The sequence below is a fragment of the Strigops habroptila genome (genome assembly GCF_004027225.2).
Source record: "Strigops habroptila isolate Jane chromosome 13 unlocalized genomic scaffold, bStrHab1.2.pri S16, whole genome shotgun sequence".
In the NCBI taxonomy this organism is placed as follows: Eukaryota; Metazoa; Chordata; class Aves; order Psittaciformes; family Psittacidae; genus Strigops; species Strigops habroptila.
Genome location: NW_022651054.1, coordinates 3,351,379 through 3,378,901, shown reverse-complemented (window position 1 = coordinate 3,378,901; position 27,523 = coordinate 3,351,379). Strand labels below are relative to the sequence as shown.

Below are 27,523 nucleotides of genomic sequence, written 5' to 3'. Positions count from 1 at the left end.
GGCGGCGGTGAATCGGGCGCTGCGGAAGAGCAGGCTGCTGCTTCCCCTGGCGAAAGTGCGGCCGGGCAGCGCGGCCCGCGTTTACCTGCGGGCGGCAGCGGGGTGAGCGCGGCGGGGACCGGCAGAACCGGGTGGCCGCGGCGGGGAAGGGGCCCGGGGCGCGCTGGGCGGGAGGTGAGTTACACCGCGGTACCCCGGGGCTGGTTTCTTGCCCCGGCGGCCTCGGCCTCTGCAGGGGGGCAGCGGTGAGGTGCGGGTTTGCTGCCCCCCGACGCCCCTTCCCCAGCGCCGGTGTCCCCGCGGGGCCCCGCTGCCGGGGCCGGTGTGTCCCCCGGCTCTGCGGGGGGAACGGCAGCTCGGGGCCAGCGCGGCCAGCTAGCGCAGGAGAAACCCCCGGAGAGCCCGGCAGTGTTGGCTTCCTAGTGAATGCTTTTGACATTTGACATCCGTTCTCTTGAAACGGAGGAGCCTGGATGGGGGTCACCGTGGGGCTGGGGCCTTTTAAAAAGGCACTTCTGTCACAAGCGGGGTTTTTGGCTGCTGCCTTTGTCACCCACTCTGCTGGCCAGGGGCAGGAGCTTCACTAGGGACACGTTTTTACATACCTTAAAATGGAAACATAGTGTTTTCATTTACACTATAGAGAACATGACTCTGTTCTACAGAGCAGGACATTCAGGAAGAGTATTCACAGTTCAACAGAGCAGTTGATATTTAGAGATCTTCAGCAAAACCATGTTAAGGATCTTGTATTGCTGGAACTCCATCAGGCCTTGCAGGTGCCTGTGTGGCTGCTCAGTGTCACGAGCCACAACGAAGCCTCAGTATTTGTTCTTTACCATGTTCTTTAAACTGAAGAGCAACTGAAAAACAGATGACTCATGAAATCGGTGCTTGTTTTAATGAACTGGAACATCAGATGCATTTTGATGAAGTTCTAAGCCCCCTGTTTGACAAAACTAACTCAAGTTCATGTTTGTGTTTTCAGGAGAAGAAAGAAGAATGTCCCAAAAGCATCTGAAAGAAGCCTTTATCAGTGACTTAAATGGAACCAGCTTGCTGGAAATTTCAGTAGGTTTGTCTCTAGCTCCACTCTGCCTGCTCAGCAGAGGACTCCTCTTGATTTTGTATTGCCAGCACTATGGGAAACCTCTAAGTTCCAGGACATACAGCCTGCTGCTGGACTTCCTTGTGCTGGTATCTCCTCTCCTGTTCTCCTGTACAGTCTTGTCTCCAATCATCTTTTTCATACCAATTATCATTGCAGCCTTCTGTGCTGGAATATTTTCCAAAATATACAGCCAAAGAAAGCATGAGCCCAGGGTAGCTTTTAGGCAAATTGTGAAAGGCTTCCAGAAGACGTCCTTGGATCCAGAATATATTCCAGCAATAACCATCTTCCGTGTTTATATCAACGTGTTGACATCAATCAGCATTTTAGCAGTGGATTTCCCCCAGTATCCGCGGCGATACGCCAAAACTGAGACCTATGGAACAGGAATTATGGATTTTGGGGTTGGAGCTTTTATTTTTGGGAATGCTCTTGTTTGTCCTGAAGTTAGACAAAAGTCTTATGTCACACAACCAAAATTTTCTGGTGTGGCTAAGCAGTTCTCTTCCATTTGGCCACTGATTTTCCTTGGCATTGGGCGACTGCTCAGTGTTAAATCTATAGACTACCATGAACATACTTCAGAGTATGGAGTGCACTGGAATTTTTTCTTTACCTTGGCATTTGTGAGGCTTGCAGCATCTCTACTTTTATCTATATTCCCAAAAAATAACTCTTGGATTGTTGCTGTAAATCTCGCTGTGCTTTATCAGCTTATTCTTAACACTACCTCTCTGAAGATGTTCATCTTGCACGGCAGCAATGGCAGAGACACGAGGGTCGGCTTTTTAAATGCCAACAGGGAAGGGCTGCTCTCTCTTTTTGGGTATTTAGCCATATACATGGCGAGTGTCCAGGTGGGACTATGGCTGCTGAAGTGCAGGAGCTCAGTGAGAGGCTGGGCTGAGGCAGTGGGTCTCTTACTGCTCACAGTTCTTGTGCTCTTCCTCTTTCTTCATGTCTCGCAAGCATACGTGGAGCCCGTGTCCCGCCGGCTGGCCAATCTGTCCTACTGCATATGGGTGGTTGCTCACTGCCTGACGTTCTTTATCTGCTTTGTGGTGACTGATCTTGCGTTGGTGTTCACGAAGCTGCTTGTGAAGGGGTCCAGCGTGCCCTGTAGCTGGGATGTTGTACAGCCCCCCAGTACCAGTAAAAAGCATGAACTGGAGGCTGTGCCTGTCAGAAGGGAAGGCAAGCACATGTGCCTGATTAGTGCTATCAATAAAAATCAGTTACTGTTTTTCTTGCTAGCAAATGTTATGACTGGTGCTGTGAATATACTGATAGATACAATCCACAGCAAGACTGCGTTTACATTAAGTATACTACACCTGTATATGTTTTTTAACTGTTTAGTTATGTATCTAATGCATGCCAAAAATATAGTATTCAAGTTTTGGTGATTCTACTCTGTCTTCAGTGGACTAGTTGAAATTCATTTGCTGTAGCTGAAGGATGGTGTTTAAAGGCAAAAGTCGGTATTTTTCCTGTATGTTTTGCAGTAAGTTATAATTTAGTACAGCTTTTTATGATTTAGCATTGATTAGTTTTTAACGGTTTGTTTTACCAAATTATCCAGTCTGCTACCTGCTAGAGCTGGTACACATTTTCCTGATCACCTAGGCTTTGACATTGTTTGCCAAATACTCCCACTGCTCCTATAAAAACTCATGCAGAAGAGTAACATTGCATTTACAGGTAGTGAACGGTGAAGTGGTAGTTAACGGTCGAAGGAGGTGATCCTGCCCCTCTACTCTGCTCTCGTGAGACCTCACTTGGAGTATTGTGTACAGTTCTGGTGTCCTCAACATAGAAAGGACATGGAGCTGTTGGAGCGAGTCCAGAGGAGGCCACGAGGATGATCAGGGGCTGGAGCACCTCCCGTATGAAGACAGGCTGAGAGAGTTGGGGCTGTTCAGCCTGGAGAAGAGAAGCTGCGTGGAGACCTCAGAGCAGCTTCCAGTGTCTGAAGGGGGCCTATAAGGATGCTGGGGAGGGACTCTTCATTAGGGACTGCAGTGGTAGGACAAGGGGTAACAGGTTCAAACTTAAACAGGGGAAGTTTAGATTAGATATAAGGAAGAAGTTCTTTACAGTGAGGGTGGTGAGGCACTGGAATGGGTTGCCCAAGGAAGTTGTGAATGCTCCATCCCTGGTGGTGCTCAAGGCCAGGTTGGACAGAGCCTTGGGTGACATGGTCTAGTGCGAGGTGTCCCTGCCCATGGCAGGGGGGTTGGAACTAGATGATCTTAAGGTCCTTTCCAACCCTAACTATTCTGTGATTCTATGAAGTGCTGGTGGAACGAGGTAGCAATGTATAGAGTAGAAACCAGATGAAAAGTAGGAAAATGAGTAATTATAGAGACTTACCTGTGTCACGATTTACCTAGTTGAGGCCCTTGCATAAATAACAGCTAAGAATAATTCTTAATATAAAATGTATTTAGTAAGTGGATACTTAAAAATGTTTTGGCCCCAGTCCTGCAAAGATTTATGCATATGCTTGACTTTGATAGCAGTAATGTTATGTGGAATGTTAATCTTAAACCGAAATCTAAATGAGCCTTTGAAGTAAAGCTGAATTTTATTTTCATACTCACTGATGAATACAAACAAAGACCTCAGATAAAGTGTGATGCTCCAAAGGATAAACTCAACTGCGGATGAATTCATAAAGCAGTTGTTGGAATTTGATAATAAGAGCAGCACGGCCTTTTGTAAGAAAGTACTAAGATCCAAAACTAATTCCCCCCCCAGCCTGCATACCAGCGTGTTGTGACAGTTCATCTTTAGGAACATTGTAAACTATGGTCTTCAGCTCTACTTTGAAAGTACTCAAAGGCCCACCTACTTGTCTATAAAATCATTTTAAACAGCAGCTCATTTAGTACTGTGTTTTGACAGCTGAGATGTCTTCAAGTGGGAACATTCTGTATTAATTTTTATTAGCAAACACAGTATGCAAATGGAAAGCAGCGTGATGCACTAGGTCAGGGTACCAGCAGATGTGCTCAGTTTCTGTCACAGCACCCTCTTTGTTCACTTTCAAAGTGTGACAGTTCCTCCTGACCTCATTAAGTTGTTGGTAAGAGAAATACATTTAAAGATTGTGAGGAATTGAATGGGAGATACAAATACTTAAGAAGTAGAATGCAAGTGGTAATTGATGATGTGTAATGTCAGTGGAGTTACAAGCAGTGCACATAGGCTGTATTTTGTTATTTCTCCTTGTCGATCAAATGTGATGAATCATAAAATCCATGGAGATTAAGCCTCTAAATCAGATTCCTTAAGGCAGACGTGCTGTGGAATACTCTGAAATTTATGAGGTTCTCTTAGCTGCTGGCCCATGGAAAGGTTAAATCTGATGATTACAGGATGTGGTCATGCTGATTTCATGCTCGTTTACTTCCAAATTATAGCCATATAGTCTTCAGAATGAAAGAAAACCAGCCTGTATTATCCTGGGGACAAATGCAATCAATTGCCAACAATGTCTTATAAACAGCTGTCACGGTTTATAGGAGTTTTCTGGTAACTGATGTATGTATTGATTTAAAACATTTCCTAGCCTTGCTAGGGAAGAAGGGTCTCCAGTGTGAACTGAACGGCACGATGCACTCATGCAGAATTACTCATGGATATTAATTTTTGAAGTATTTGAAGCCCAAGACCTGCAGTGAGTTCTGCCTGTGAGCACAAGTCTATCAGTGTGATTCAGAATGAAGGCATTAATTGGGTGTGACAAAGCAGAGTTGTGTCTGGACAAGCAGCAAACTAGATGCCAACTCCATTTCGTGAAGCAGAGATGACGTGGGAGGTCTGCTGTGTCTGCACCGAGCCCTGTTAGCTCCACACACACAGCAGGGTGGTGGGCACCCGCTCCAGGACTGGAGCTGTGGTTTGCAACCCCAAACCGAGGGGACTGTGGTACACAAGTGACAAGAAGAGTGGCGACAACCTGTGCCGTGCCACAACACCTCATCGTGAGGCTGTCTCCGGCTCTTAAAGCCTTATGAAGTAAGTTGTTCACCACTGGCTTAATGAGAGACAATTAATTCTCATTGCTTATTGTCGATAACAAATGTGGCAAGCTCTGCCCTGAAGCAACCATAGTTATTAACGCTGACTGTTTAAACTATGAATAGATACAGATGATTAACCATGCCTCTGAAAGAACCAAGAAACACACGTTCTTTGATCACCAAGTCTGTACGAGCGAACGGCACTGTAATGGGTTTGGAGAGATGTGAGAGAAGTTAATGCTATGATACTGCTGTAGACACTTTCTCCACACGCACCTTGATAGCTCAGTGGTTGGTAGGAACAAGAACATTACATTTCACTTCGCTTTGGGGTGTGTTTATATGAGTAAGATCAAAGATATATTGTACAGATCAAAGATATATTAAAAAAATCAGAAACTTTTATTTAGCTGTTACATAATTAGTACAAGTTTAAGATACTTCAACTAGTAAAAATAAAAAGGTTCAACTATAGCATGCCACCGACTTCAGCAATAATAGTAAGGCAGAGGACTGGGAAAACAAACTGTTTTCTCTTTGCTGCCATAATTCCACCACGTGATTTTGTGTAGGGCTGCAGGATAGAAAAAATATGGCAGGAGAGTAGAGCTGATGACATTTATCCGTAACCTTGTTATTTGTTACACATTTGTAGCTTCTTACCAAATTTCACCATTTTTAAGGGTCAACTCAGTAGCAGCCTTCCTTTCCAACCCAGCAGCGTCTCTTTTGAAGTCAAATGTTACAAGACAGACCTCAGGCAGTATCCTATTTCAAAGCCGCTATGTCCTAAAGAACAGGTATTTCTTCCAGGAGAGAGGGGCATGCAAATGACCGGCAGGAAGGGGCTGGCTGCTGTGCACTGGTTTCGTAGATAACAAGCAAGCTGCATCTTCTAGGAACCGTGGATAAAAACTACATGAAATGTAATGGCGCTTCTCAGGCGTAGTTTACCAGTGTGTGCCCTGAGAACACAGGATCTGTGGCATTGCTGTTTTGTTGATCTGATCCAACCACACTCCGGGAGTGGAAGGGCAGAAGTGACACAGGAGCCTGCACACTGAATGCACCCTGCTAAGATAATGGGTGCTCATCACAGCTCGGTGCGCTCGCCGTGGTCTGATGGAAGGTACCATCCCTTGCTACAAAACCTCAGCTATTTTGCTGAAGAAAACCATAAACAGCAAACTGTGCAGTGCTGTGGCTCTGCGCAGTGTTTCTGTTAGAGGTAGAGATGTTGCATGATGAGTCCAAGTAAATTAACTCCTCCACTAAAGATGCTTTTAATGCAGAAACAAGGAAAAAAAAAAAATCCTGCTCCCTAATTGCCTCCCCTGCATTTTCTTTAGTATCTATATACATAAATAACAAGAATGAACAGATGAAGTGTAGTATTTCATAGCTCAAGAAGGGCTATGGGGTTTTTTTTTGGCTGCCTAAATTAAGCAGCTGGTTGCACTACGGTGCTGCAGAAGCCAAAACCTTAAGAGACCGTAAGTGCAATTAAAGCCTGCCTTACCTGGCATGTAATCAGGGCAGGGAAGTTTGGGGCTGCACTTTCATGCTTGGTCTGTGTCTGGATGCATTTTGGTTACTTTACGCTCCCCGTCGGTCTGCGCTGCACCTACAGCAAAACCAGCACGGAGGCGCTTCCACACGCGGGCCTGGTGACCCTCCGGCCCTGTCCCACTCGAGATAGCGACGGGCATCTCGCTTTAGGGTTCAGCGCCACCCGCTCCCCTTCGCTCCCACCAACCGCACTTCACGGGGGACCAGCTCCTTACACCCCACCATGGGCACGGCGAGAGCCCAGGCACAGCGCCCCGCGTCCCGCCGGCTCCTCAGCGCCGCGCCCCGGGGCGGCAACGCGACTGCAGCGGCCGCCCCACGGCAGGGGCAGGCCCGAGGAGCGCCCGCCCCGGGCCAGGCCTCTAACGTGCGCCCCCCCCAGGCCAGGCCTCTAACGTGCGCCCCCCCCACCTCACCCTCCCGCCCGGCGCCCGAGGTCCTTTGGGGCCGCCGGACAGCGCCTGAGGCGCCGAGCCCGCGGGAGGGGGCCCGGAGGTAACGGGCGAGCGGCCGGGCTGCGGTCTCTCGCGAGAGGAGGGCGGGGCGGCCCGGGGCCGCCGCCTGTGGGGAGGGCCCGGGGAGGGGGAGAGGAAGGAGGCGGCTCTGTGTCGGAGCCCGGGGTGTCCGCCCGCCTGTCAGAGCGCCCGGGCCGCCGACTCGCGGAGGAGCCGGTAAAGGCCCGAGGGGGGCGAGGCGGCCGCTGGGCAGCGGGGCAGGGTAACGGCCCTAGCAGGGCTGAGGGGAAGGCGGGAGGAGAAGGGAGGCCGGGAGTGGCCCGCCGGCTGCCTCCACGCCATCGCCGCCCCGGGCGGGGGAGCCTGCGCCGCGCCGGCTGGAGGCCGGGCGAGGACAGGGAGGGAAGGGCTGGGTCTGCCCGCCGCGTCGCCCGGGCTGCAGCCCCGCGGCTCGTCCCCTTTCCCCGGCCTGCCGGAGGGAGGTGGCCGCGGGCGGTGCTGGGGAGCGGGAGGGCGGCGGGCCCCCTCCCCGCGGGTGCGGGCGCGGCCCGGCAGCGGGTGGCCCCGGGCAGAGGTGGCCCCGCCTCGCAGGTGGAGGCGTCCCCTCGCCCCACCGCTGCTCCTCGCCCGCCGCCGCCGCGGGGCGGGACGGGGGTGGCGGAGAACCGCGAACCCCGCTCGGGGCTGGGCGGGTCCCCGCCGGCCTGTCTGGGCCGGTGGCGGGCGGGGAGCGGGGGAGCGGCCCGCAGCGCGGTGGGCTCCATCCCTCCGGCCTTCCTCCCCCGGCTGTGCCCGGCCGAGGGCCGGGTGCGCTCCTCCCCGCCGTCCCCTCCCTTTCTTCCATGTTATGTCGCATTTCCCAGCCTGCCCACCTCTCCCGTTGCCGGTCCGTAGTCTTTTGAGTCCCTTCCAAGGCCGAAGCGGCGGGCAGGCTGCGCGCCCGGGCGTGGGCTGGGCGGCGGGGCCGGCGCCCGGCGTGGTGAATCAGGCGATGGGGTAACGCAGGCTTGTTCCCGGGGTGGTGAAAGTGTGCCGGGGAAGCGCGGCGGGTATTTACCTCCCCGGGGTTTGGCTGCTCGCAGGCTGGAGCGGGGAGGAAGCGGCAGCAGCGGCAGCAGCGATGGCGCGGCTGGTGGCGGTGTGCAGAGACGGGGAGGAGGAATTCCCGTTCGAGAAGAGGCAGATCCCCCTCTACATCGATGACACCCTCACGGTGAGTGCCTGCGGAGCGCGGGATGTCCCCGCACCTCCCGCTCCCAGCGTGTGCGGGCGGCGTGTTGCAATTCCCGGGCGAGGCCTTTACTCTAGACAGGCCTCCCAGGCTCCTCCTTTGCTCCTGCAGCGTTAATCTTTGGGACTTTGCAACACTTCGGGTTAACAGCGCTTAATGTGGCAACTTTTTTATCTGATTCCCAGCTCTAAAAACATGCAAACCGCGTAATGAGAAAGTTATTGCTGTACTGGGGCCTGTGCAGAACTTGTTTTCAAGTGACGAGCGTGTCTCAGTGCCCAAGCCCAAACGTGGGGCAAAGCCATTTTTCAGTTAATCAGGAAGGGAGCCATATTAAGGTTAAACCCCAGGTTTACAACGAGGTAATTAATATGCTGTCAAATAGGCAAGAAAGGGCTAAAGGTGTTTTTGAAAGCTGTTGCTTAAAGTGAGGGTTATCGAGTCTGTAATAATGTGCTGCTGTGTCTACAGTAACAAATCCGAGAGAGTTTCTGTTTCAGTGTGTTATTCTGAATTAAAAAACATGGGGGGGTTGCCATTTCCAGAAGATTCAGTGGAAAAATGAGTGAAATGGAGCTTGAAAGCTCCCTAGTCTCTCCTCCTCATGTGTTTAGAGGTGGGCTCAGAAATTGCATCCTAGGTGAACACAGCAAATGGGGGGAGAAAAAATACCTGACTAGCCAGTTGTGGTTGGCTTTAATTTTTAAGGTGTGAAGATGTTGAGTGGAAAATAAAATTGTTCTTAGTGTAATTGGGTATCTTGATTTCTGTATTTGATTTCTGTTGCTGTCAGTGGTGTGACAGTAAATGCTGTTACTTTAAATAGCGTAAAATTTACGTGCTTTAAATTCCTGATCTCGTGGTTTAGCACAGGAGAATGCCTGACTTGCATCAGCTAACTCGATCAACCTCGTAGTGTAATTTCTTCCACCTTCCAGAACAAAACAATTGAGTATCTTGAGAGAGTCTCTTAACCCTCCATCCCAGTGTTAAGGATTATCTGGTTCAATCCCATCTGGTTTTGCTACATTTGAAGAAAGGGTCTTTACTGTAATTCAGTTTTGATCATTTTACATGACGGCATATTATTAATTTACCAAATATCATCAGTGTTTTTGACTTTACATGGTCTGTCATCTCTGGTTAATTGTGCTTATACATTAGGCATAGTTTCCCCTTAAGTGGTCCAAAGCAAAATCTAGCTCTCCTAGAGTGGTTGGTTACCTGGGAAACCCAGCGCTGTGTAAGAATAGTGACATGGTTTAGTGGTGGACTTGGCAGTGCTGGGGTAAAGGTTGGACTTGATGATCTTAAATGTCTTTTCTAACCTAATTGATTCTATGATTGTGTGTAATTTGGGGGGGGGAGGGGTGTGTCATGCCTTGGGAGTTATGTTGCCTCTCCATTCCCATGTAGTTTTAAGATCTTAGATTTCTCACTCTCTTTCCTCCTGCCCCCAGATTCCCTAGTAAAAATTACTCATTAGATTGTGTCAAGTAGAGAACTTACCGTGCTCTTGTCACCTTTGTTGTGTTTAATAGGTTGAGAGAGTGAAAATTCAGCTATACCAGGCGTCAGGTAGATGACTTCAACTCACCTAAAATTCCATTTCTGGTTTAGCTTCAGAATTTACCACCATGCCCAAACTTTGTGCAATTGCATCATGTTGTTGCTGTCCTTCTACTTTTTATGCCAGAGGCAAACCATCCTCATGATTGGAGAGGTTCCTATAGCTCTAAATCAGATTTGTTTCCTTCTGGATGAAAGGCATTTGTGCAAGTGCAAGTCATCCTCAGCATGACTTACCTCAGGTCCTTTTTTTTTCCTCTTGTTCATTCTGTTACTGTTATTACAAAGTACTTGGATTTCTAGGTGGCTTCTGGAGGCTTTTATTAAATGAATTTGCAAAAGCAAATGAATGAACTCTCACCTTCCTTGTCTCGGTCATGTATAATATATCTTTTAAATTCTTTGAGAGCTATTGTGAGACATGCAGTTGTCTTTGGCACATTATTTTACATCTGCAGCATTATCTTTACAAAAGTGGTGTTCAGTAACTGGTTTCTGTTGGCCACTTTTAAAACTCAGATCTTAAAAATATTGGGATTGCTGGAAGACAGTGGGAAGCTGGAAGACTTCATCTATGCCTTAAATCTAGAAATAGTGTACCAGTGATTACAAATTAGTGAATGAATGGCCTCTCATGCTCTGAAGTGTGTAACATTGCTTTGTAGTAGCATAGAAAGCTGTTTAGGTGCATTGTGGTGCTGCTCTTCTATATGAATTGTTCGCTACCACACTTCTCTTATGGCTCAACTAGAACTTCAAGGAGGTTTAAATATTTAACCCTTTTAATTTCTTAAGCAGCTTTTATGATTTCTAGAAGGCATTCCATTTGATGGAAGGAAGTTGTGAATGCCCCATCCCTGGCAGTGTTCAAGGCCAGGTTGGACACAGGGGCTTGGAGCAACCTGCTCTAGTGGAAGGTGTCCCTGCCTGTGACAGGGGGTTGGAGCTGGATGAGCTTTAAGGTCAACACAAACCAGGCTGTTATTCTATGTGGTGGTATGGGAATTTTTTCTTCCAGTTCAGGATGTGATGGTGGCACTTAATAAAATATCATCAGACACATGAATTCATTTAATCTTTGATAATTTCACTCTATTGTACAAAATACTTAAGGGTATTGTCTGATGATGGGAGATGGGAGGGGGGAGGGCAAATATGCAGGTTTCTTATCTTCTCTTTGTTATTAGCAGATAGAGCTTTTACTTTTGCATTAGGTTGTTCCCCACAAAACCATCAAATTATCAATGTGGGAAACCTGTAATTCTGCAGCAAAAACTTGGGCTGGTGCTTAGTGTCTATGGGTCAGGAGCGAGGGAGACTGGTGAAAAGATGCATGAGAGGTTAGGATTAGCACTGGCTTTGGCACTGTTCTGCATAAAGATAAGGCAGCTGTGCTAATGCTCCAATTTAGCATGTGTGAGATCAAAATACTGCCTTGCTTTCAGGCCTGAGAGAATAGGTGTTTATTTTGGAGCAATGTCTAGTGCCTGTAAAAGTAAATGTATAGGTTCTCTGGAGGCAGTGTCAGCAGTTATGGAGACAGCAGGGAATTGTGTCTTTACTAGACAATTGAGGGAAGGTCTTATGCATCCTTTTTCTTCCTTCCAGTTTAATTTGGTATTGATTGGTGTTAGAGTTATTAACCAAAGTTGTTATTTTATCTTTCAGATTTTAAAGTGAACTTTCAGCATTGATATTGTTAAATTCTGTATTTCTCAGGTTGGACAAAGAAGATCAACTAAACCAGTCTTTACACATTTATGTAGTTGGTTTCATTTTTCTCCATGGTTGTAAAGTTGGATTTGTGACTGAAGAGTATTAGAAATTGCTCTCTTTGTTGCATAGTAATTTGAAAAGAAATATTAATAATTACTTACGAGTAATCACATTGTTCTGAAGGCTTAACATTTTACTTGGAGCCTCTTGGGAGTTGCAGCTGCAGTCATACAAAACGAAGTATCCCTTGGAGTACCTTCTTGGGTTAATATGGTTTTAAATTAGCCTTTGAAGGAGTCGACTCAGTCATTAAACTGTTGTGACTGTTTCATCATAGCTTTATAAACTGAGTTGGGCTGTTGGATCAGTTGGGATCTCAGTGTGTTGAAGTACAATGTATTGTTTCTAGACTGAAATGGGATCTTAAGTCATGTAGCTAATGTAATATAAATGCTGATGCCTCCTTTAGCAACTTTTGCTTCCTCTGTAACAGCTATCGAAGAGTTGCCATTAACAAACTGCCTCTAGAGCATTATATTAGTGAAAGTTACTTTGAAACAGTCGCTGTCTTAAACTGATACTTTTATCCTTTCCCAAGCTTCCAATAGTGGTATGAGCAGAATGGGCTTTTAGCATAATTTCTGTCTTACTTCCTCCAAGAAACTAAATTAATGCTCTTTTGGACTTTTTTCTGAAAGCATTTTTTTTCTCTCTCTTTTGTATAGATGGTGATGGAATTTCCTGATAATGTGCTAAACCTTGATGGACATCAGAATAACGGTGCACAGTTGAAACAGTTCATCCAGGTAAATACATCCTGCTGGGTTTTAAGGCCACGCATCAGGTCTTGCTTTTCTTAGACTCATGCTTTTGCTTCTCTAGGAGGCTGTCACTCCTGGAATGACTTAAAAGACACGTCAGCACCTATATGCAATTACGTGTTGGTACAAAAGTACACTGGGTGCATTAGTTTTCCTTTTCACAGCATTTATAGACTGTTGGCTGTGTCAGGAAGCAATTGCTGCCTATCTGTTAGAATAGAAAGCCTGTAAAAGCAGCGCATCTTCTGGTCGCTGCCAGTTTAAACATAATGGAAACTACAGTTTCTAAATACATTTTGATTATTTTCTTTTTCCTAAATGCTCTTGAGCTGCTTTTTCAAGTGTAAGTGTGAATTGCTTAGGACTGAATTCTTATGATTAATACCATACCAAGGTAGAATTAATGTGCAGTTTATAGATTATATATAGTTGAATAGTGAGAGACTGTCTTGTGGTACCCCTGAAGCCTTACTAAAAGAAACTTATCTGCTACCACTCTGGCAAGTAACTGGCACTGTAACACCTGTAGCAACTAAAAAATTGTGCCACTTGATGTCCAGAAGAACAGGCCAGTTTGCTGATGCACAGCTTGTACTTCCTCCCTGGTGGTTTGATAGCAGCAGTTCAGACATATGCTGCATGTAAAGCATAGCTGTGTTGTGAAAATAGCGCATTTCTGCTTTTGCCATGACTAGTACTATTAATTACAGAAAAGAGGATTATTGCAGAGTGATACCACTTGTCAGGTGATTTAACGTGCCTACCTTTAAGAGCATAAACCTTAAATGTTATCTGATAATGGCTTTACTTTTCATAACATGTATTACATAAAGTGAGCTGAAAATATTTTCTCTTTTCAACTGATGTATTTACACGCTCCATGGGATTGATTAGTTTCACTATACAGAATGTCTTTTCTTTCTTTTCTCAGAAGTTGTGACAAGTCATTTCTCCATTAGGAGTGTTCATGCGGTGTGATCCGACAATGATACAGAAAATAGTATTGTGGCAACATTCCCTGTATGGATACAACTGTGCTTACAAAGCTGTACTTTGTAGAACTGGGGAAAATGATGCTCACAATTAATACACTGACAGGACTCTGCTTTTGCAGATGATGTTGGAAAGTGCCAGCGGTGCTGATATTCTAAGTGCAGAATGTGTGTGAGGAAGGGTCTCACAGTGGCAGTTCAGTGTTGATGAAGTCTAAGCCGGTAATTTAGCAGAAGGAATAGAAGAGTATGTGCTTTTTGTATGTGAGCCTGGGTGTGTTTGACAGAAGAACAAGAAGCTCCTAAAATTGTTTATTGATGTAAGAAACATTAAAGGTGTTCTCTTTAATGTTCTAATATTAGCACACATTGAATGTTCACTAGCAAAGTAAAATGTTTCACCCTGAATAGTAAGTAGTGTGTGCTGGCTTTTAATTTCAGATGTTAGAATTTATGCTGGGAAATGGCATTTAGCCTTCAAGGAAAAATAATGCAAAATTTTCTTGTCTGAACAAAATAAGCTTGTTGTAAATGAGGTTTCCATCCAGGAATTTCCTTTCTATGCAGAGTTGTGTATGAGACCCTTTACTAAAACAACTGTGCTGAAGTGGAGAAAAAAGGGCTTCCTGATAAGGACAGGGACATGTTCTGTTTATTTGGAAGCAGCATTTGCTGATATGAGTGGTGGAAGGAGGAAACAAAAGCAGAAAAATATTAGCTTCCTTGCAGAGGGTAGATGGTAAGACTTGAAGCAGAATTGCACCTATGCTATTAGCAAGCACGGTTTTGTTCATACAGTAAGTATTTTAAATGTCTACGGTAAGACAGTGACTTGAAACTGAGCACTGCAGACAGCTTCCACAGGTGTATTTTGATACGGAAATGCTCTTGAAAATGAAGAAATCTTAAACAAACACACATCTTGAACTGTTCATTTTGGTTGTAATGATTTAATTTCTTGTTCTCTTTTAGAGGCATAGCATGCTTAAACAGCAGGATCTGAACATTGCCATGATGGTGACATCGCGTGAAGTGCTGAGCGCACTTTCTCAGCTGGTCCCATGTGTTGGCTGTCGTCGCAGTGTGGAACGTCTCTTTTCTCAGCTTGTTGAGTCTGGAAATCCAGCACTTGAACCCCTGACAGTAGGGCCAAAAGGGGTTCTGTCTGTAACTCGAAGCTGTATGACTGATGCAAAGAAGCTGTATACACTGTTTTACGTACATGGGTAAGTGTCTTAGAAATGCCCAGGGTATTCTTATCTGGGGAAGAGGAAAGCTGGCTTCTGTGCATTTGACTTTATAGCTGCCTTGGTGATACTAAATTGTCACAAGTTTGGATCTTCTAGTACCTACTTGTCTTTTAGAGCCATGTTAAACTAGTTATCACCTAAACAATTTTGTTCTCTGGCTAAAGTTGAAAACACAGCACAGCACTAGCTACTAAGAAGGAGAAAAATGACTGCTACAGCTGAACCCAGGACAGCTGGGGAAAAACCAAACCCAACTAATCTGCCGTATCATCAGTTGCGATGCCATAATTGCAGTTGAAAGACGCTGATATTAAAAAGTTTAGTCATTAATCTGAAATAGGTGCTGTGGGTTTTTCATGATCTCTGGAAGAAGAATGTTTCTTCACCCTGCTACTTTGCAACTATTAACTAACACCTGCCCCTAAAAACTTTGTACTCTTCAGTATAAAGGTAACACTGAGAAGGTGAAACCTTCTGGGTTTGGCTAGCACAATAAGTAGCCTCGGTGCCATTTGTTTCTCAGCTGTCAGCAGACCAAACAGTGACTGCTCACCACAATGTGCCTTGGCCTTCCAGCTGGCTTCAGCTCGTTCTTTCTGCAGTTAGCAGGCCAGCAAGAAGTAGGAAAGGTTAGTGCAGAGCTGGGGCTGTCGAGATTTGGAAGATGAGGTAGCGTAACTTAATAAAGTGGTCATAGTGGTTCCCCACACTTCTGAAATAGGCATCATTGCTTGAGGTCTGTTACTTAGTTATGCAATAGCTTTTTAGATGTGGGTTGTCTTATCTTGCTTGCTAGGATTTGTCTGGAAAATCCTTGTGTACTGCAGGATTGTGTGTCAGAACAGTAAAAATGGGGGACAGGAGGAAGTTTTAGATTCAATTCATTAGCGTGCTGATTCAATCCCTTTACAATTTCTCTGGAAAACCACGTTTTCAGAATATTAAGTTAATTTTTTTTCCATAGGTCCAAACTGAATGATATGATTGATGCAATTCCCAAAAGTAAGAAGAACAAGAGATGTCAGTTGCACTCCCTGGACACACACAAACCAAAACCTTTGGGGTAAGTTTGTTTAACATCCACAATTCCAATTAAAATGTTTTAAGAAACCAAACTATTGATAGTACCTTATGTTTAAGCATTGTGATAAAATTCTTATGCTGTTATCTGTTTACCAGAGTAGTAATCTCTAAACTATTTGGTGTTTATAGTTGACTCAAATAGTTGTGGGGGAGAGGAACAGAAGCACCCAGGAGTTCTGGGCAGTGTGTGTTGTAGGGCATGAGCCTTTCTTCATAGGGTTTTGTAAAAAGGTAGTTAACCCTTTTTTGTGCAGTAAGAGTGACAGTCTTATCAGTAAGGTGTTTAATTTTTTCCTTGCTCATGCTTTGACTGGACAAAAGTAGTGCTGTGAGCTCTTCTGCCCTCCCAGCATAAGCTCTGTGGTTGTTCCTCAGTGTGAGAGTTGTCCCTCTGCCCTTTGTCAGACCTACCTAAGGCAACCGGTGATGCTTTCATATAAAATTTAAGGCTGCTGTAAGAAATGAGCTGTTTCCCAAGACTTGCTTGTTAGTTCTGGTTGTTTCATTTTTGCCTCTTTGCTTTTGCGTCTGTTTTGTTTGGGATTTTTGTTTTGGTATGAAAATAGCCATGTTTAATTTCAAAACCAGGTGCCAAAATGCAGCTTGGCCATTACAAACCAGTGCTCTCTGATGTGTTTTTCATATCTGTCTGACATAACTTGGACTATAGTCTGCTCAGGGCATGGATGGCTTCTGCATAGTGGTATAAACAATGCTCTTGAAAGACAAACTGGTTTTTGTGCTCTACACCTCAATGATTGATCAGCAGTTTTTCTCACACTGAAGTGAAAGGGTACATGCTAAATGAATAAACATCTTGCTTGGGGATTATTAAAAATGCCTTGCACAACTGGTAATAAAGACCTTTATTGTGGTAGGGCTGCAGGGTTAAAACTAAACTCTGTATTTTCTCAAAATATGACAGCATGTTTTGAATACACCAGTGAAAAAGATGTATATATGCCTCTGTGTCTTGAAGTTGAAATAGTTTATTCCAGCTGGCTAACCAGAAAAACACTCCCTGCAAATCTGTTGTGGATTTTGGGGCATTTTCCTGTTTGTGAGGTGTTTATTATTATTTTTATCATGACCAATAAATTGGACTACTGTGCTTAGCTGAAGTGTTCATGACCTTTTTTAGTCAGTTGTGTTCTGCTTCTGGTTAAGCACACAACCTGTGAAAGTTTGATCATGGTTTCCAGTTACATGATGTATGTTTTTCTATGCAGACTCAAGTCACTTTGGGTTTAGATAAATCCCCTGAGCTGGTAGGCATGTGGAATTTGACACTTGCTTTTCACTTGGGCTGCTTGAGGACAGTGGTAGCTAATCATTATCTCCATTTTTTATTTTGGTTACAGGCTTTTCATATAATTAGTTTAAAGCTTATGTTACACAAGCAAAAGGTCATAGGAGTTATAGGGTTATATTAACATAAAGCAAATCCAAGGCATTATGAAAGTGTTATTTTTTTCTTTACTTTTGTTTTTAATAAGATTAATCTTTTCTGTGTAAGAACGTATATTGTGGAACCTGCGGTTTCCATTTTGGCAAAGCAGAACAATTCTGAAACTGAATGAAGAGAGAGGAAAATGCTGCCTTTGTTTCCTCAATTCAGGCTGGAATAAATCCCCTTAGCATTCTGAATGCTGGCAGGTTAATAGGGAATATGTGGAAGAGCAGTATTTAATACACTTGCAAGTAAAGCCTTCTGCTTTATCTGATAACATGCCTTGTGCACAATCAGTGTAGTTTGCTAAAGAAACACAGCTTGCACTCTGCTTGCTTAGTCCATACCCGTTTGTTATGCTACAGAAGTGATCAGGGTGTATCAGTGCTGCTATTTCTCTAGATAAATCTGCTGCCTTGGGTGGAAGCAAGTGTGCTAGCAGCCTAGATACAGCGGCATCAAATAGAACTGTTCTACAGAACAAATTGTTATTTATCAACTTAGTGCTTCTTATTGCAAGAAACCTCTTCAGCCGAGTTGCATCTCTGGGGCATTTTGTACACACAGAAAAGGCTTTGAGTTGTAATTGTGTTGCTTAATTGGGCAAGTTACATAACTACCTAATACCACTTGAGTTACTTGATGTCCTTGGTTTGTGTGCCTGGTTTATGGCTACTCGGGTCCGTTCGAGGCTAAGGAACATTTTAACCTCTCATAAAATGCGAGCCATATGATGTTGCAGACTAGATAATAGCACACACAAATACTCTTGAGGAGCTAATTATTAAATGGGAGTGCTGCTTCCCCTGTTTTCCTGCTCTGTTGTACCCATACATGAGCTTAAACAGAAATGTCAAGTGTAGACAAGCCTGTAAATAAGCATGACTGCTATTTAAAGTTTGTTCTTTGCTCTATACATGTACTTTTAGCATATCCAGACTTGGGGTTTGGGGGTTTTTTTAATGAATTTTGGAAATTAAATGTAGTGTGTTTTATGGCTTCTTACGGTGGTAAATATGTGGAAGTTTAGGGGATTTCTTTTGCTTTTTTCTTTGGGTTTTGGTTTGGTTTAGTAAGTTCACATATGAAATTTATTCCTCCAGAAGTATTACAACTTGTATATGTTTATACTTAAGGCAATGTAGGTAATATCCTGAGAAAATACTACTGGCTTTCAGCTGCGACTTTAAAAAGTCCTCGTGAATCTTGGTTTCTAAACATGGACAGCACAATTTGTATCTCACGTCTGACCCTGACTTTACTGGAGGTTAAGGCTCAACCTATAAAGGATTCCAAGTAAATTAAGGACCATGGTAGCATTTTCATAGCATTTGTTTAGGAAAAATAAGTAGTGCATTATATATATATATATAGTATAGGTTTAAAAATGTTTTTTTAATGCTGTGTGACACTGAAGGGAGCGGTAGCACACTCAGTACACAGAAATTAAGTGCAGATAAGAAAAATAGTGAAGACAGGAGGAAGGAGGAGAGCAAGTGTAGCATCATTTTCCACTGTGGATCTTTCCAGGGAGCAGTCAGGTAAACTGATGATGCTTTATTTTGCTTCTTTTCTAAACCCCTCACAGGATGATGGACAGTCTTTTGTTTCTTATGATTTTCTTTTGCAGGGGTTGTTGGATGGATGTGTGGGAGCTCATGTCCCAGGAATGCAGGGATGAAGTAGTTTTAATTGACTCTAGTTGTCTTTTAGAAACATTAGAAACCTATCTACGAAAACACAGGTATGTTAAAAGAACAAAGACACACCTTCATTTTGAGGAATACATGCTGCGTTGTTTTGTGAATCAAAATGTATGTGGAGTTCACTCAGTGGTTAAAAGTGTAAAGGTTTCTTCTGATACCTTCCTAAAACTTAAGATCTAAGCTTCATGGGGCTGATGGGGAACTTTGGCAGATTGCATCATAACAGACTAAGATTGTGAAATATTCTTTGTGTTTTACCTATTGTTCCGGGTTATGGTAATGCAGAGAGCTCAGATGAAGTCTTAATGTCTGTTTTGTTAGGATTAAGTTGTGATTTACAATTTGATGTATTAAAACTGCTCAAATTCTTTCACTCTTTCACAAGTAGCCTGCTGTGTCTGGGGCTATACTTTTTTTTTTTAGGCTTTTGGGGAGTATGTGCAAATTCAAACTAATATGAGCTGAACTAATAGCAGCAGATTTTAGGCTTGGTGTTGCTTGTAAATCACTGCTTTAAAACAGTTATTTATGACTTAGTAGTGTTAGTACTATTAGGTCTCTCTTGCAAGGTAAAAATAGGCCACTAAATCATTGTTGCATGTGTATGGGAGCTACCATGCTGATTAAAACACTTTATTTTCCAGTAGTCTCAAGGTTCTGATACCAACAGTGGGACCACAGATGGGCGCGGGGGTGGTGGTGGTGTGGAAATAACACTTTGGAAACAAAATAGCTTTAATCTCCTGTGACATTAAACATGGTGTTGGCAGCATTCCTGATGCTAACCTGCAATAATATTACTGTTTTCTTTCCTTCCACCACAGAAACTAGCCAGTTATCATAGTTCTATCAAACATCAAAATATGCTTGACTTAGTGTTGTCAAGTGACTGGACAAACTAGGAAAGGGAAAAACACCATCCAGAGATGGCATGAAGAGCCAGCTTTTCGAGCTGAAAGCTGAAATGTGAGCAGCTTGTCTGACTTGCATTGTTAAATTAATACAGCCAGAGGTTTTGTAGCTTCTCGAAGATGACTCCTCGTATAAAATAGAGCTTAATTTGGTTGTATTTTAATTATAACAGGCTTCGTAACTATGCTCTTCTCACATTAGTTATCTGAGCTATGTTTAAATTGAATACCTTGTGTTCTAAATAAACCTTGTTTGGCTATCTGTGCAGTTATCTAGTAATTCAAAATATGTTTAAAGGTGCTTGTAGTGGAAATATCACTCATATAGAGCAGGCAACAGAGGAATTTCTTCTTTTTGTTATTGCTTATCACTCAAGTATACTTTAAATTATTGCCATAAAGTAACATGGAGTGTGTTACTTGAGAGGAATTTTGTCCTGGCTTATACTAATGATCCAGTTTGTTCACTGTTAGATTTCTGATCTTTAAACAAGTGGATTTGCATATCCATATGGGAATTTCTTCATATTAACAGTTAGCCTGATTTATGCCTTGCAGCATGAAAGTTGATATCCAGACTTGTAATATATGATAGGTAGTATAATACATATAGTAAACTTACAATGGCTTGCAGCCAGAGTCTTACTATTTTACCTTTTGAAGTAACATAAACCTTATGTGACCTAGTTTAAATATAGCATGCACTATTAAATAGCTCCGTATATTGTAACTTAGACTTATCTGCACTTAGCTCAGTGTATTATAACTTACTCTGCTTAAATAAGAACTCAGCCCTGTTCTGTTCTGTTCCAACACAGGTTTTGCACTGACTGCAAAAATAAAGTCCTTCGGGCATACAACATTCTCATTGGCGAGCTGGACTGCAGCAAGGAGAAGGGCTACTGCGCTGCGCTGTACGAGGGCCTGCGCTGCTGCCCCCACGAGCGCCACATCCACGTGTGCTGTGAGACAGATTTCATCGCGCACCTCTTGGGCCGGGCCGAACCTGAGTTCGCAGGAGGGTATGAGTATGTAATTTGCTAGAGTGGGCTATCTAGCGCTTTGCTTCTTTATTTTATTATCGACTGTATTTTGCAAAAGTGGTTCGTTGCCTCCTTGCTGCAGGATAATGTAAATGTTTGTGTTGAATATTCATGTTAAAGTAGATTTTCAAGATAGCGCTTCAGTGTAGCGAAGATTTCATACGTGCTTTTGGCTTTAGAGTGCATTTAACTCTGAAGGCAAGACTGAAAGAAATTGCCAGATGTCTTCTAGTTGATGCGTTCACTCATAGGGCTGCCTGCTTTTCCATTGAGGTGTTCAAAATATGCGAAATAGAAAGAGATCCTTGGTTGGCAGTTTTAGCAAATGCCAAGTGTTCAATTTAGTTTTGTCACCACTTGTAGTAATTTCTGAACCTGTTTTAGCATCTTAAACTCTTACAATGAAAAATACAATTCTTAGCTCTATTAAAGCTCAGTCGTAACTGTTTGACGAGGATGGTAAATCCTTTCCTGATGATTTTTCCTTAATAGAATACAGATTAATGCTGAAATGTTTTTACTTGGTACGGTAAGTAGTGTATAAACCTCTGTGTATGTTTATTCAGCTTCAGTTAACTGACACATAAATGTGTAGGAAGGTGAAATGTTTGCTATAAACTAAATACACATTGCATTAAACAAGAGAGTGGCTGCATCTCTGGCATTAAAACTCTGCTGATCCCTGTTATTAGGAGCAAGCAGAGACTGATGGGGCACTGCCTTCCGAAGTCACAGGTGGGAAGGCGTAGTGCAGCTTAACAGCCATGTGCACAGATTAACCTGTGAGGAATGTGGTGGTGGTTTTGACCTGGTCCTTTCTATTTTGCATCTGCATGCAGCACAGCAGAACTCAGATTAAAAAGCTGTTCATGCAAACATTATCTTTAGTTGTACAGCAAGAAAATACGTCATTGAACTGCTTTGATCTCTTGGTAGACTTCCAACTACTTTAACAATACTGTACTTTGGTTCAACTCTTCCTGTAGACGAAGAGAAAGGCATGCTAAGACAATAGACATAGCCCAAGAAGAAGTGTTGACCTGCCTGGGGATTCATCTTTACGAAAGATTACACCGAATCTGGCAGAAGTTGCGGGCTGAGGAGCAAACGTGGCAGATGCTTTTTTACCTGGGTGTCGATGCTTTACGCAAAAGCTTTGAGGTAAACCCCAAGTTTTATCTAATCCGAATTGCTGTAGTAACTGTGTGCATCTCACTAAAATGATTTTTCTGCTTTCTGCTAACATTGGGCTGGAAGGAGCTTCGAGGGTGTTGCATTCAATCCCTTGATCACAGCGGGCAACAGTTGTGTAATATCAATGCACAGCACAACTGAGTTGCATTCCAGTGTGAAGTCTAGTGGAACACAGAAGGCTGAGGCTTGCTTGTACTTTCCAAGCTGCACATTACAGTGCACTGGATCTTCTGTGGTTTTAATTCACAGTGAAAGGTTTTTCTACCTGATAGTATTTAAAAGTAGCTCTGGCCACAACAGGTTTGGCTTATTAGTAAAAATGGAGGATGTGCTTTTGGATTACAAACACAACTGCTAACCCTTGCATTCAGTGTGTTCCAAATGCAGTCTGGAATCCTCTGGGATCTTGAACTCCATGCAGTTCCTTCAACATATGCCAGTAGTACACTTCCCATTTGGTATGACATAGATTTTTTTATGTTTATCTTCCATTCTTAATGATTGTTCTCTCTAAAAACGTCTAAAACATCAGAGGAGGAGGAACAAAATCAGTTTGGGAAAGATCATAGTGGAACCCTCATCTAGTTAGTTCTTGGAGGTTTTTTACAAGTAATGTTTTAAAGACTTATAATGCTGTGGCAGTGGCATTGACTGGGTATGGCTGGGTGCACTGTGGCATTTCTGTCAGGTTTTGTCTTGGTGTTCTTTATAGTCGAGAAAAGTGTGGTGTTGAAAATTCATTGGCATTGTAACATTCAGGCAGATGTACTGGTTTGTGATGTTGGCAATGAACTTGAAATACAGAACTGTTACATCTCTATATAGGGTCCTTTTCTGAGGTGAGTGGGATTGATGATGTCTCAGTTTGGCTTAAGGAGTTCTCAGAGTGATCTGGGAAAGAAAAGGGAATGTATTTTTACCTCTGTAGGAGCATTGATCCAGAATAGCTGACTGGTTTAACTGTATTCGTGTAACTCTGTATGTGGATGTGCCATTATGATACTTGCTCTGAAATGTTAAAGAACATATTTAGATACTTGCTACATTTTGAGATACATTTACACTTCAAAATTGCACTGCCTAGGAAAATCAGATACATTTTTCACTGGTTATCCTAGACAAACAGCTGCAGGAATTCTGTAGCAGTAGTTCTAGCGTGGCTTTTTGTGCTGCTGTGTTAAATAATCAAACAGTAAACGTGGTAAACAGATCCAAAAATGCATTCAAGTCCACAACTTTTCACTGATAATTGCAGATTTGGGCCATAAGTTAAACACAGCATTCCCCAAATACAGGTATCTCCTCCAGCAATCTAAAGGTAGTGATAAATCTGGATAGGCATTTTTCTTTGATGGTCAATAGTCGTGTTGCTGTGACTTTATAAGTACTTACCAGCTATGTTCCTTCTTTATAATGTAAAAGCTTGAATTGTGTTAACATCTATAAATAGATCTAACCTCTTACATACAGATGGCTGTGGAAAAAGTGCAGGGTATTAGTCGATTGGAACAGCTCTGTGAGGAGTTTTCAGAAGAAGAAAGAGTGCGAGAGCTGAAACAAGAGAAGAAGCGCCAAAAACGAAAGAACAGGCGGAAAAATAAGTGTGTGTGTGAGATCCCTGCTCCTTTGCAGGCACCAGAGGAGAAGGAGATAAATCAAGCAAAGGTAAACACTGATAGTTGTGGCTTTTTGCTGCTGCTAAATAACTAGATTTCTAATTTGGAGCCTCATTCATCAGCTCACTGTTTTAAGTTAGAATTCTTGAGGCGTTTTTACTGTATTTGGGAACTAGTATTTGATCACTAGAGGAACTGAATACTTTTCCAGATTAGTATAGTCCTTTTGTAAAGTAGTTGCCTGGAACTCCTGAGCTTTGGGTTGTTTTTAAACCCTAAATCTCCAGGGGTTCAGGTTATCCTAGAATATTTTTTCAACTATCATTTCTTAAAGATCACTTAGAGTGTGGGACTTCAAATGCTGGTTGCAAACAATCTGCATTGAATTGCTGGAGAGGGGGAAGCTTTGAGTAACTTACACTGCATAAATGCAATTATTATTCTGGATCTCCTGACTGAACTTACTGGTCCAACTGTTGGTCATATTATTGTGGGGAAAGTAGTTGGTTTTGGGGCTTTTTTAGTTGTTTAGTACTTCTGAAGAATTACAAGCAACGCTGTGGCTGTTATCAGTCAGTGTCAGTTGTTTTCTCTTGTGTAAGAGTGTTCTCTATGAAGATGTTGGCTGAGCTCCTTTCAGTACTTGCAAATAACATATGGTTTTGTTTCAAGGAGAATTCAAACTTCACGGAAAGCAGTTGCAAAGCCTGTGGTAGCACTGAAGAAGCTAACAATTGTGTAGAAGTAATTGTTACTAATGAAAGCACTTCTTGCACCTGTCCTAGTAGTGGTACCCTATTAGGTTCACCTAAAATCAAGAAAGGTATGTTAAATGTCATTGCTTTGCATTGTAAAAACATTTACCATTTATGGGCTGAACAACACTCAGCTATTTTTATAAATAACTTCTTTTAAAGAATTCTTTCATGTTAGAGGCATAACTAAAGAATATGCAGCAGCTCCTCTACATCACCGTAACTTTTCACTTCGTCTCAGGTTTATCTCCACATTGTAATGGCAGCGATTGTGGCTATTCATCTAGCATGGAGGGCAGCGAAACAGGATCTCGAGAGGGGTCAGATGTGGCCTGCACTGAAGGCATTTGCAACCATGATGAAAATGGTAGGTTTGGTATGAATATAACATCAGTTTGGTATCCACAAAACTTAAGTATCTGAAGAGAAAATGGCCTGTGTCTTGCAGGAGATGACTCATGTGTCCATCGCTGTGAAGACAAAGAGGAGGATGGAGATAGCTGTGTGGAATGTTGGGCTAATTCAGAAGAGAATAACACAAAAGGCAAAAACAAAAAGAAGAAAAAGAAAAGTAAAACTCTGAAGTGTGAGAATGAACACGTAAGGAACACAGCTATTCCAGAATGCTTATTTAAATGCATATGTTTCAAAGTAGTTACAAAAGTATTAAACATTTCAGTTGTGATTAGTGCTGTAAGTGGGGTAACAAGGATCTGCTGCTACCTCTCCATCCCTGTTTTGAAATCAAAATCCTTCCTACCAAAGGTTGGGTTGGAAAGACTCTCTACTCTCCTGTGGTGCTAAGCATGTCCACTTTTGTGTGCATTCAGGGAATTAACATGCCATTCCCCCCTCCTGCCCAGGCACACACATACAAAAATATATATATACATGTTCTCTTTTTGAAACTTTTCCTTTCCTCTTTCTCTCTACTTCCACCTGGAACTTGAATGTTTCAGGTTTAACACTGCTGGTAGTTCATTACAGGCTCTTTTCAATTCTAGATTCAGAAACTTGGAAGCTGTATGGCAGATCCAGGTAACAGAGAGACCTCAGGAAATCTCATGCACACAGAGTTTCATCGTGACAAGACCAAAGACACACATGCTGAAAGCTGCTGTAGCTCAGAAAAAAGTGGGCAGCAGTTGCCTTGGTTTGAGCATATGAAAAATGTGTCACAGTTTGCAGAACCTACAGAAATGTCACTTGTTCCTGATACTGGAAAAGGTGCCAAAAGCTTAGTGGAACTCCTTGTAAGTAACCACTTCCTTTGAGTTTTAGGCTGTAGCATTCTGCTTTAAACCCTCGGGATTGAGGATGGGGTTTAGAAGGGAAATCTCACTGAAGAACTGTTACAAGAGAGAACGTAACTGAACTGAAGATTCATAGCTTACTCTCCTGGTGCTTTGTTTGCTTTTGCATGTTCTCTGTAAAGTATGTAACTCAGACACTTTGCAGAGGAGGAGAAATTGCCTGTCACTGGAACGCAAGTGACAGAACTTGTATTATAACTACTCATTATCAAGGATTGCATTATTCCATAAAATGAAATGTGCTTTATTGCTGCTTTCATGTCTCAAGTACTACTTCCCTGCTACAGGCTCCTTGGACAGTTTCTTCTCTCTCCCTTTCCTTCCTTCTTCCTTTTTTTCTTTTTAATTACTTAGTTTTAATTTAATGCTCTTGCAATGGCAATGTGCTAAGACTCTGAAGCTTGTTCTGGTGGATTTCATGACTGTTTAGGCTGCCTCTTACCCAAAAGCTAGCAGAGTATGCTGTGTGAATCAGGTGGCTGGAGTAGCAAGCTAAAGCTTGTGGTGTCATGGCAGGAAGGCTAAACCTTCCTTCAGAGCAACTGTAGACCCTGAGTACGATTGCAAGAGGTGAGCTGCATAAGGGTGGTGCTCGAGTTCTTAAATGCCTGTTTTCCTTTGTAGGATGAGTCTGAATGCACTTCTGATGAGGAAATCTTTATCTCACAAGATGAAATCCAGTCCTTTATGGCAAACAACAAGTCCTTTTACAGCAATAGAGAACAATACCGACAGCATCTGAAGGAGAAATTTAATAAGTACTGCCGCTTAAACGATCACAAGGGGCCCATTTGTAACAGTTGGTTGACAACAGCTGGAGCGAACTAAAGCCAATAAAGTAGCTCTGTCTTTCACTGAAACTCTCGATGACTACTGCGCCTTCTCTTTCAAAAACTTAATTTAGTGACTTATGGCAAAATTTTATCTTAAATTAATGTGATTCTTTTTTTTTCTTGGTTTTTTTTCTTGAGGGGAGGCTGGTGGAGGTGATTTCATTAATTTTGTTCTTTCTTCAGGCTTGTCTCTTTAGTTGAGTAGCTGTGCAAGCCTCTCTTATAATTTAAAGCCATCTCTTTTCATTAAATGTTTCTCTTACTGTGAGACTTACAAAAAGCAAACTAGTGGCAAAGTAATGTTGTACCTATAATTCTGTACAGAATGACAATGAGCTGAATATAAGATTTTACAAAGTAGACATCCATTTGCAAAATGTTTTGGATGTAATAATATGTTAAAGCGCAATGTGCAAAATTTAAATAAAGAATATTTATTAATATGCATAGTAAAAGTTGGTGTTCATGTTTCTACTTTCCACACTCCTTTAGCAGTCCAAGCTCCTCCTGTTCAGATGCTGTCGCTGCAGGCTGCGTGACTCCATGGAGGTAAGCGTAAAGGTTGCCTGGGGAAGGTACAGACCTCTCCCTGTGGTTTGCTGTAGTTACTATGTGATTTGAGTTACCACCCAGCAAGCAGGAGGAGTGTGCAACCTGCACCGTGTTGGGGCCTTAATTTAGTTTTTCATCAAGACAATCACTGCTGCCAGTGAGTTATTTTGCACTTATAAATGCCCTTATTTTCCATCTCCCCCCAACAACGCAGACTTGAACCTTCTGCATGAGCCTGTCCCAGTGTTAAGATGCTCTGGTAGATCCCACCAGGGCCGCCGGGTGGCAGCGGCGGAGCGTTTTCCACGGGGAGAGCGAGGGGCAG

General features: G+C 43.1%; 2 protein-coding genes across 4 annotated transcripts; both read left to right on the top strand.

The window, feature by feature from the left end:
* The first annotated feature begins 36 nt into the window (after window positions 1-36).
* On the top strand, window positions 37-2,876 carry PIGW (phosphatidylinositol glycan anchor biosynthesis class W). The gene is made up of 2 exons (XM_030472790.1): window positions 37-102; window positions 989-2,876. The coding sequence occupies exon 2, from the start codon at window positions 1,003-1,005 to the stop codon at window positions 2,515-2,517; it is 1,515 nt and encodes a 504-aa protein (XP_030328650.1). The 5' UTR covers window positions 37-102; window positions 989-1,002; the 3' UTR covers window positions 2,518-2,876.
* A 4,408-nt stretch (window positions 2,877-7,284) lies between these two features.
* On the top strand, window positions 7,285-27,093 carry GGNBP2 (gametogenetin binding protein 2). 3 transcript variants are annotated; one of them, XM_030472770.1, is made up of 14 exons: window positions 7,285-7,379; window positions 8,246-8,376; window positions 12,405-12,485; window positions 14,465-14,718; window positions 15,707-15,805; window positions 18,906-19,019; window positions 20,711-20,914; window positions 21,922-22,096; window positions 23,600-23,794; window positions 24,418-24,568; window positions 24,742-24,867; window positions 24,949-25,100; window positions 25,505-25,753; window positions 26,438-27,093. In XM_030472770.1, the coding sequence occupies exons 2-14, from the start codon at window positions 8,284-8,286 to the stop codon at window positions 26,639-26,641; spliced, it is 2,097 nt and encodes a 698-aa protein (XP_030328630.1). In that variant the 5' UTR covers window positions 7,285-7,379; window positions 8,246-8,283; the 3' UTR covers window positions 26,642-27,093. The 3 variants fall into 3 exon arrangements, with proteins under 3 accessions (XP_030328630.1, XP_030328628.1, XP_030328629.1); XM_030472768.1 differs by having other exon boundaries at window positions 20,711-20,920; XM_030472769.1 differs by lacking the exon at window positions 7,285-7,379 and having other exon boundaries at window positions 7,675-8,376; window positions 20,711-20,920.
* The last annotated feature ends 430 nt before the right edge of the window (window positions 27,094-27,523 follow it).

Excerpts from the sequence above, each read along its gene's own strand:
- GGNBP2 (XM_030472768.1), top strand. The coding sequence starts at position 8,284 with ATGGCGCGGCTGGTGGCGGTGTGCAGAGACGGGGAGGAGGAATTCCCG. Across the intron at positions 8,377-12,404 it reads ACATCGATGACACCCTCACG|ATGGTGATGGAATTTCCTGA; the intron begins GTGAGTGCCTGC and ends TCTTTTGTATAG. Across the intron at positions 12,486-14,464 it reads AGTTGAAACAGTTCATCCAG|AGGCATAGCATGCTTAAACA; the intron begins GTAAATACATCC and ends GTTCTCTTTTAG.
- PIGW (XM_030472790.1), top strand. The coding sequence starts at position 1,003 with ATGTCCCAAAAGCATCTGAAAGAAGCCTTTATCAGTGACTTAAATGGA.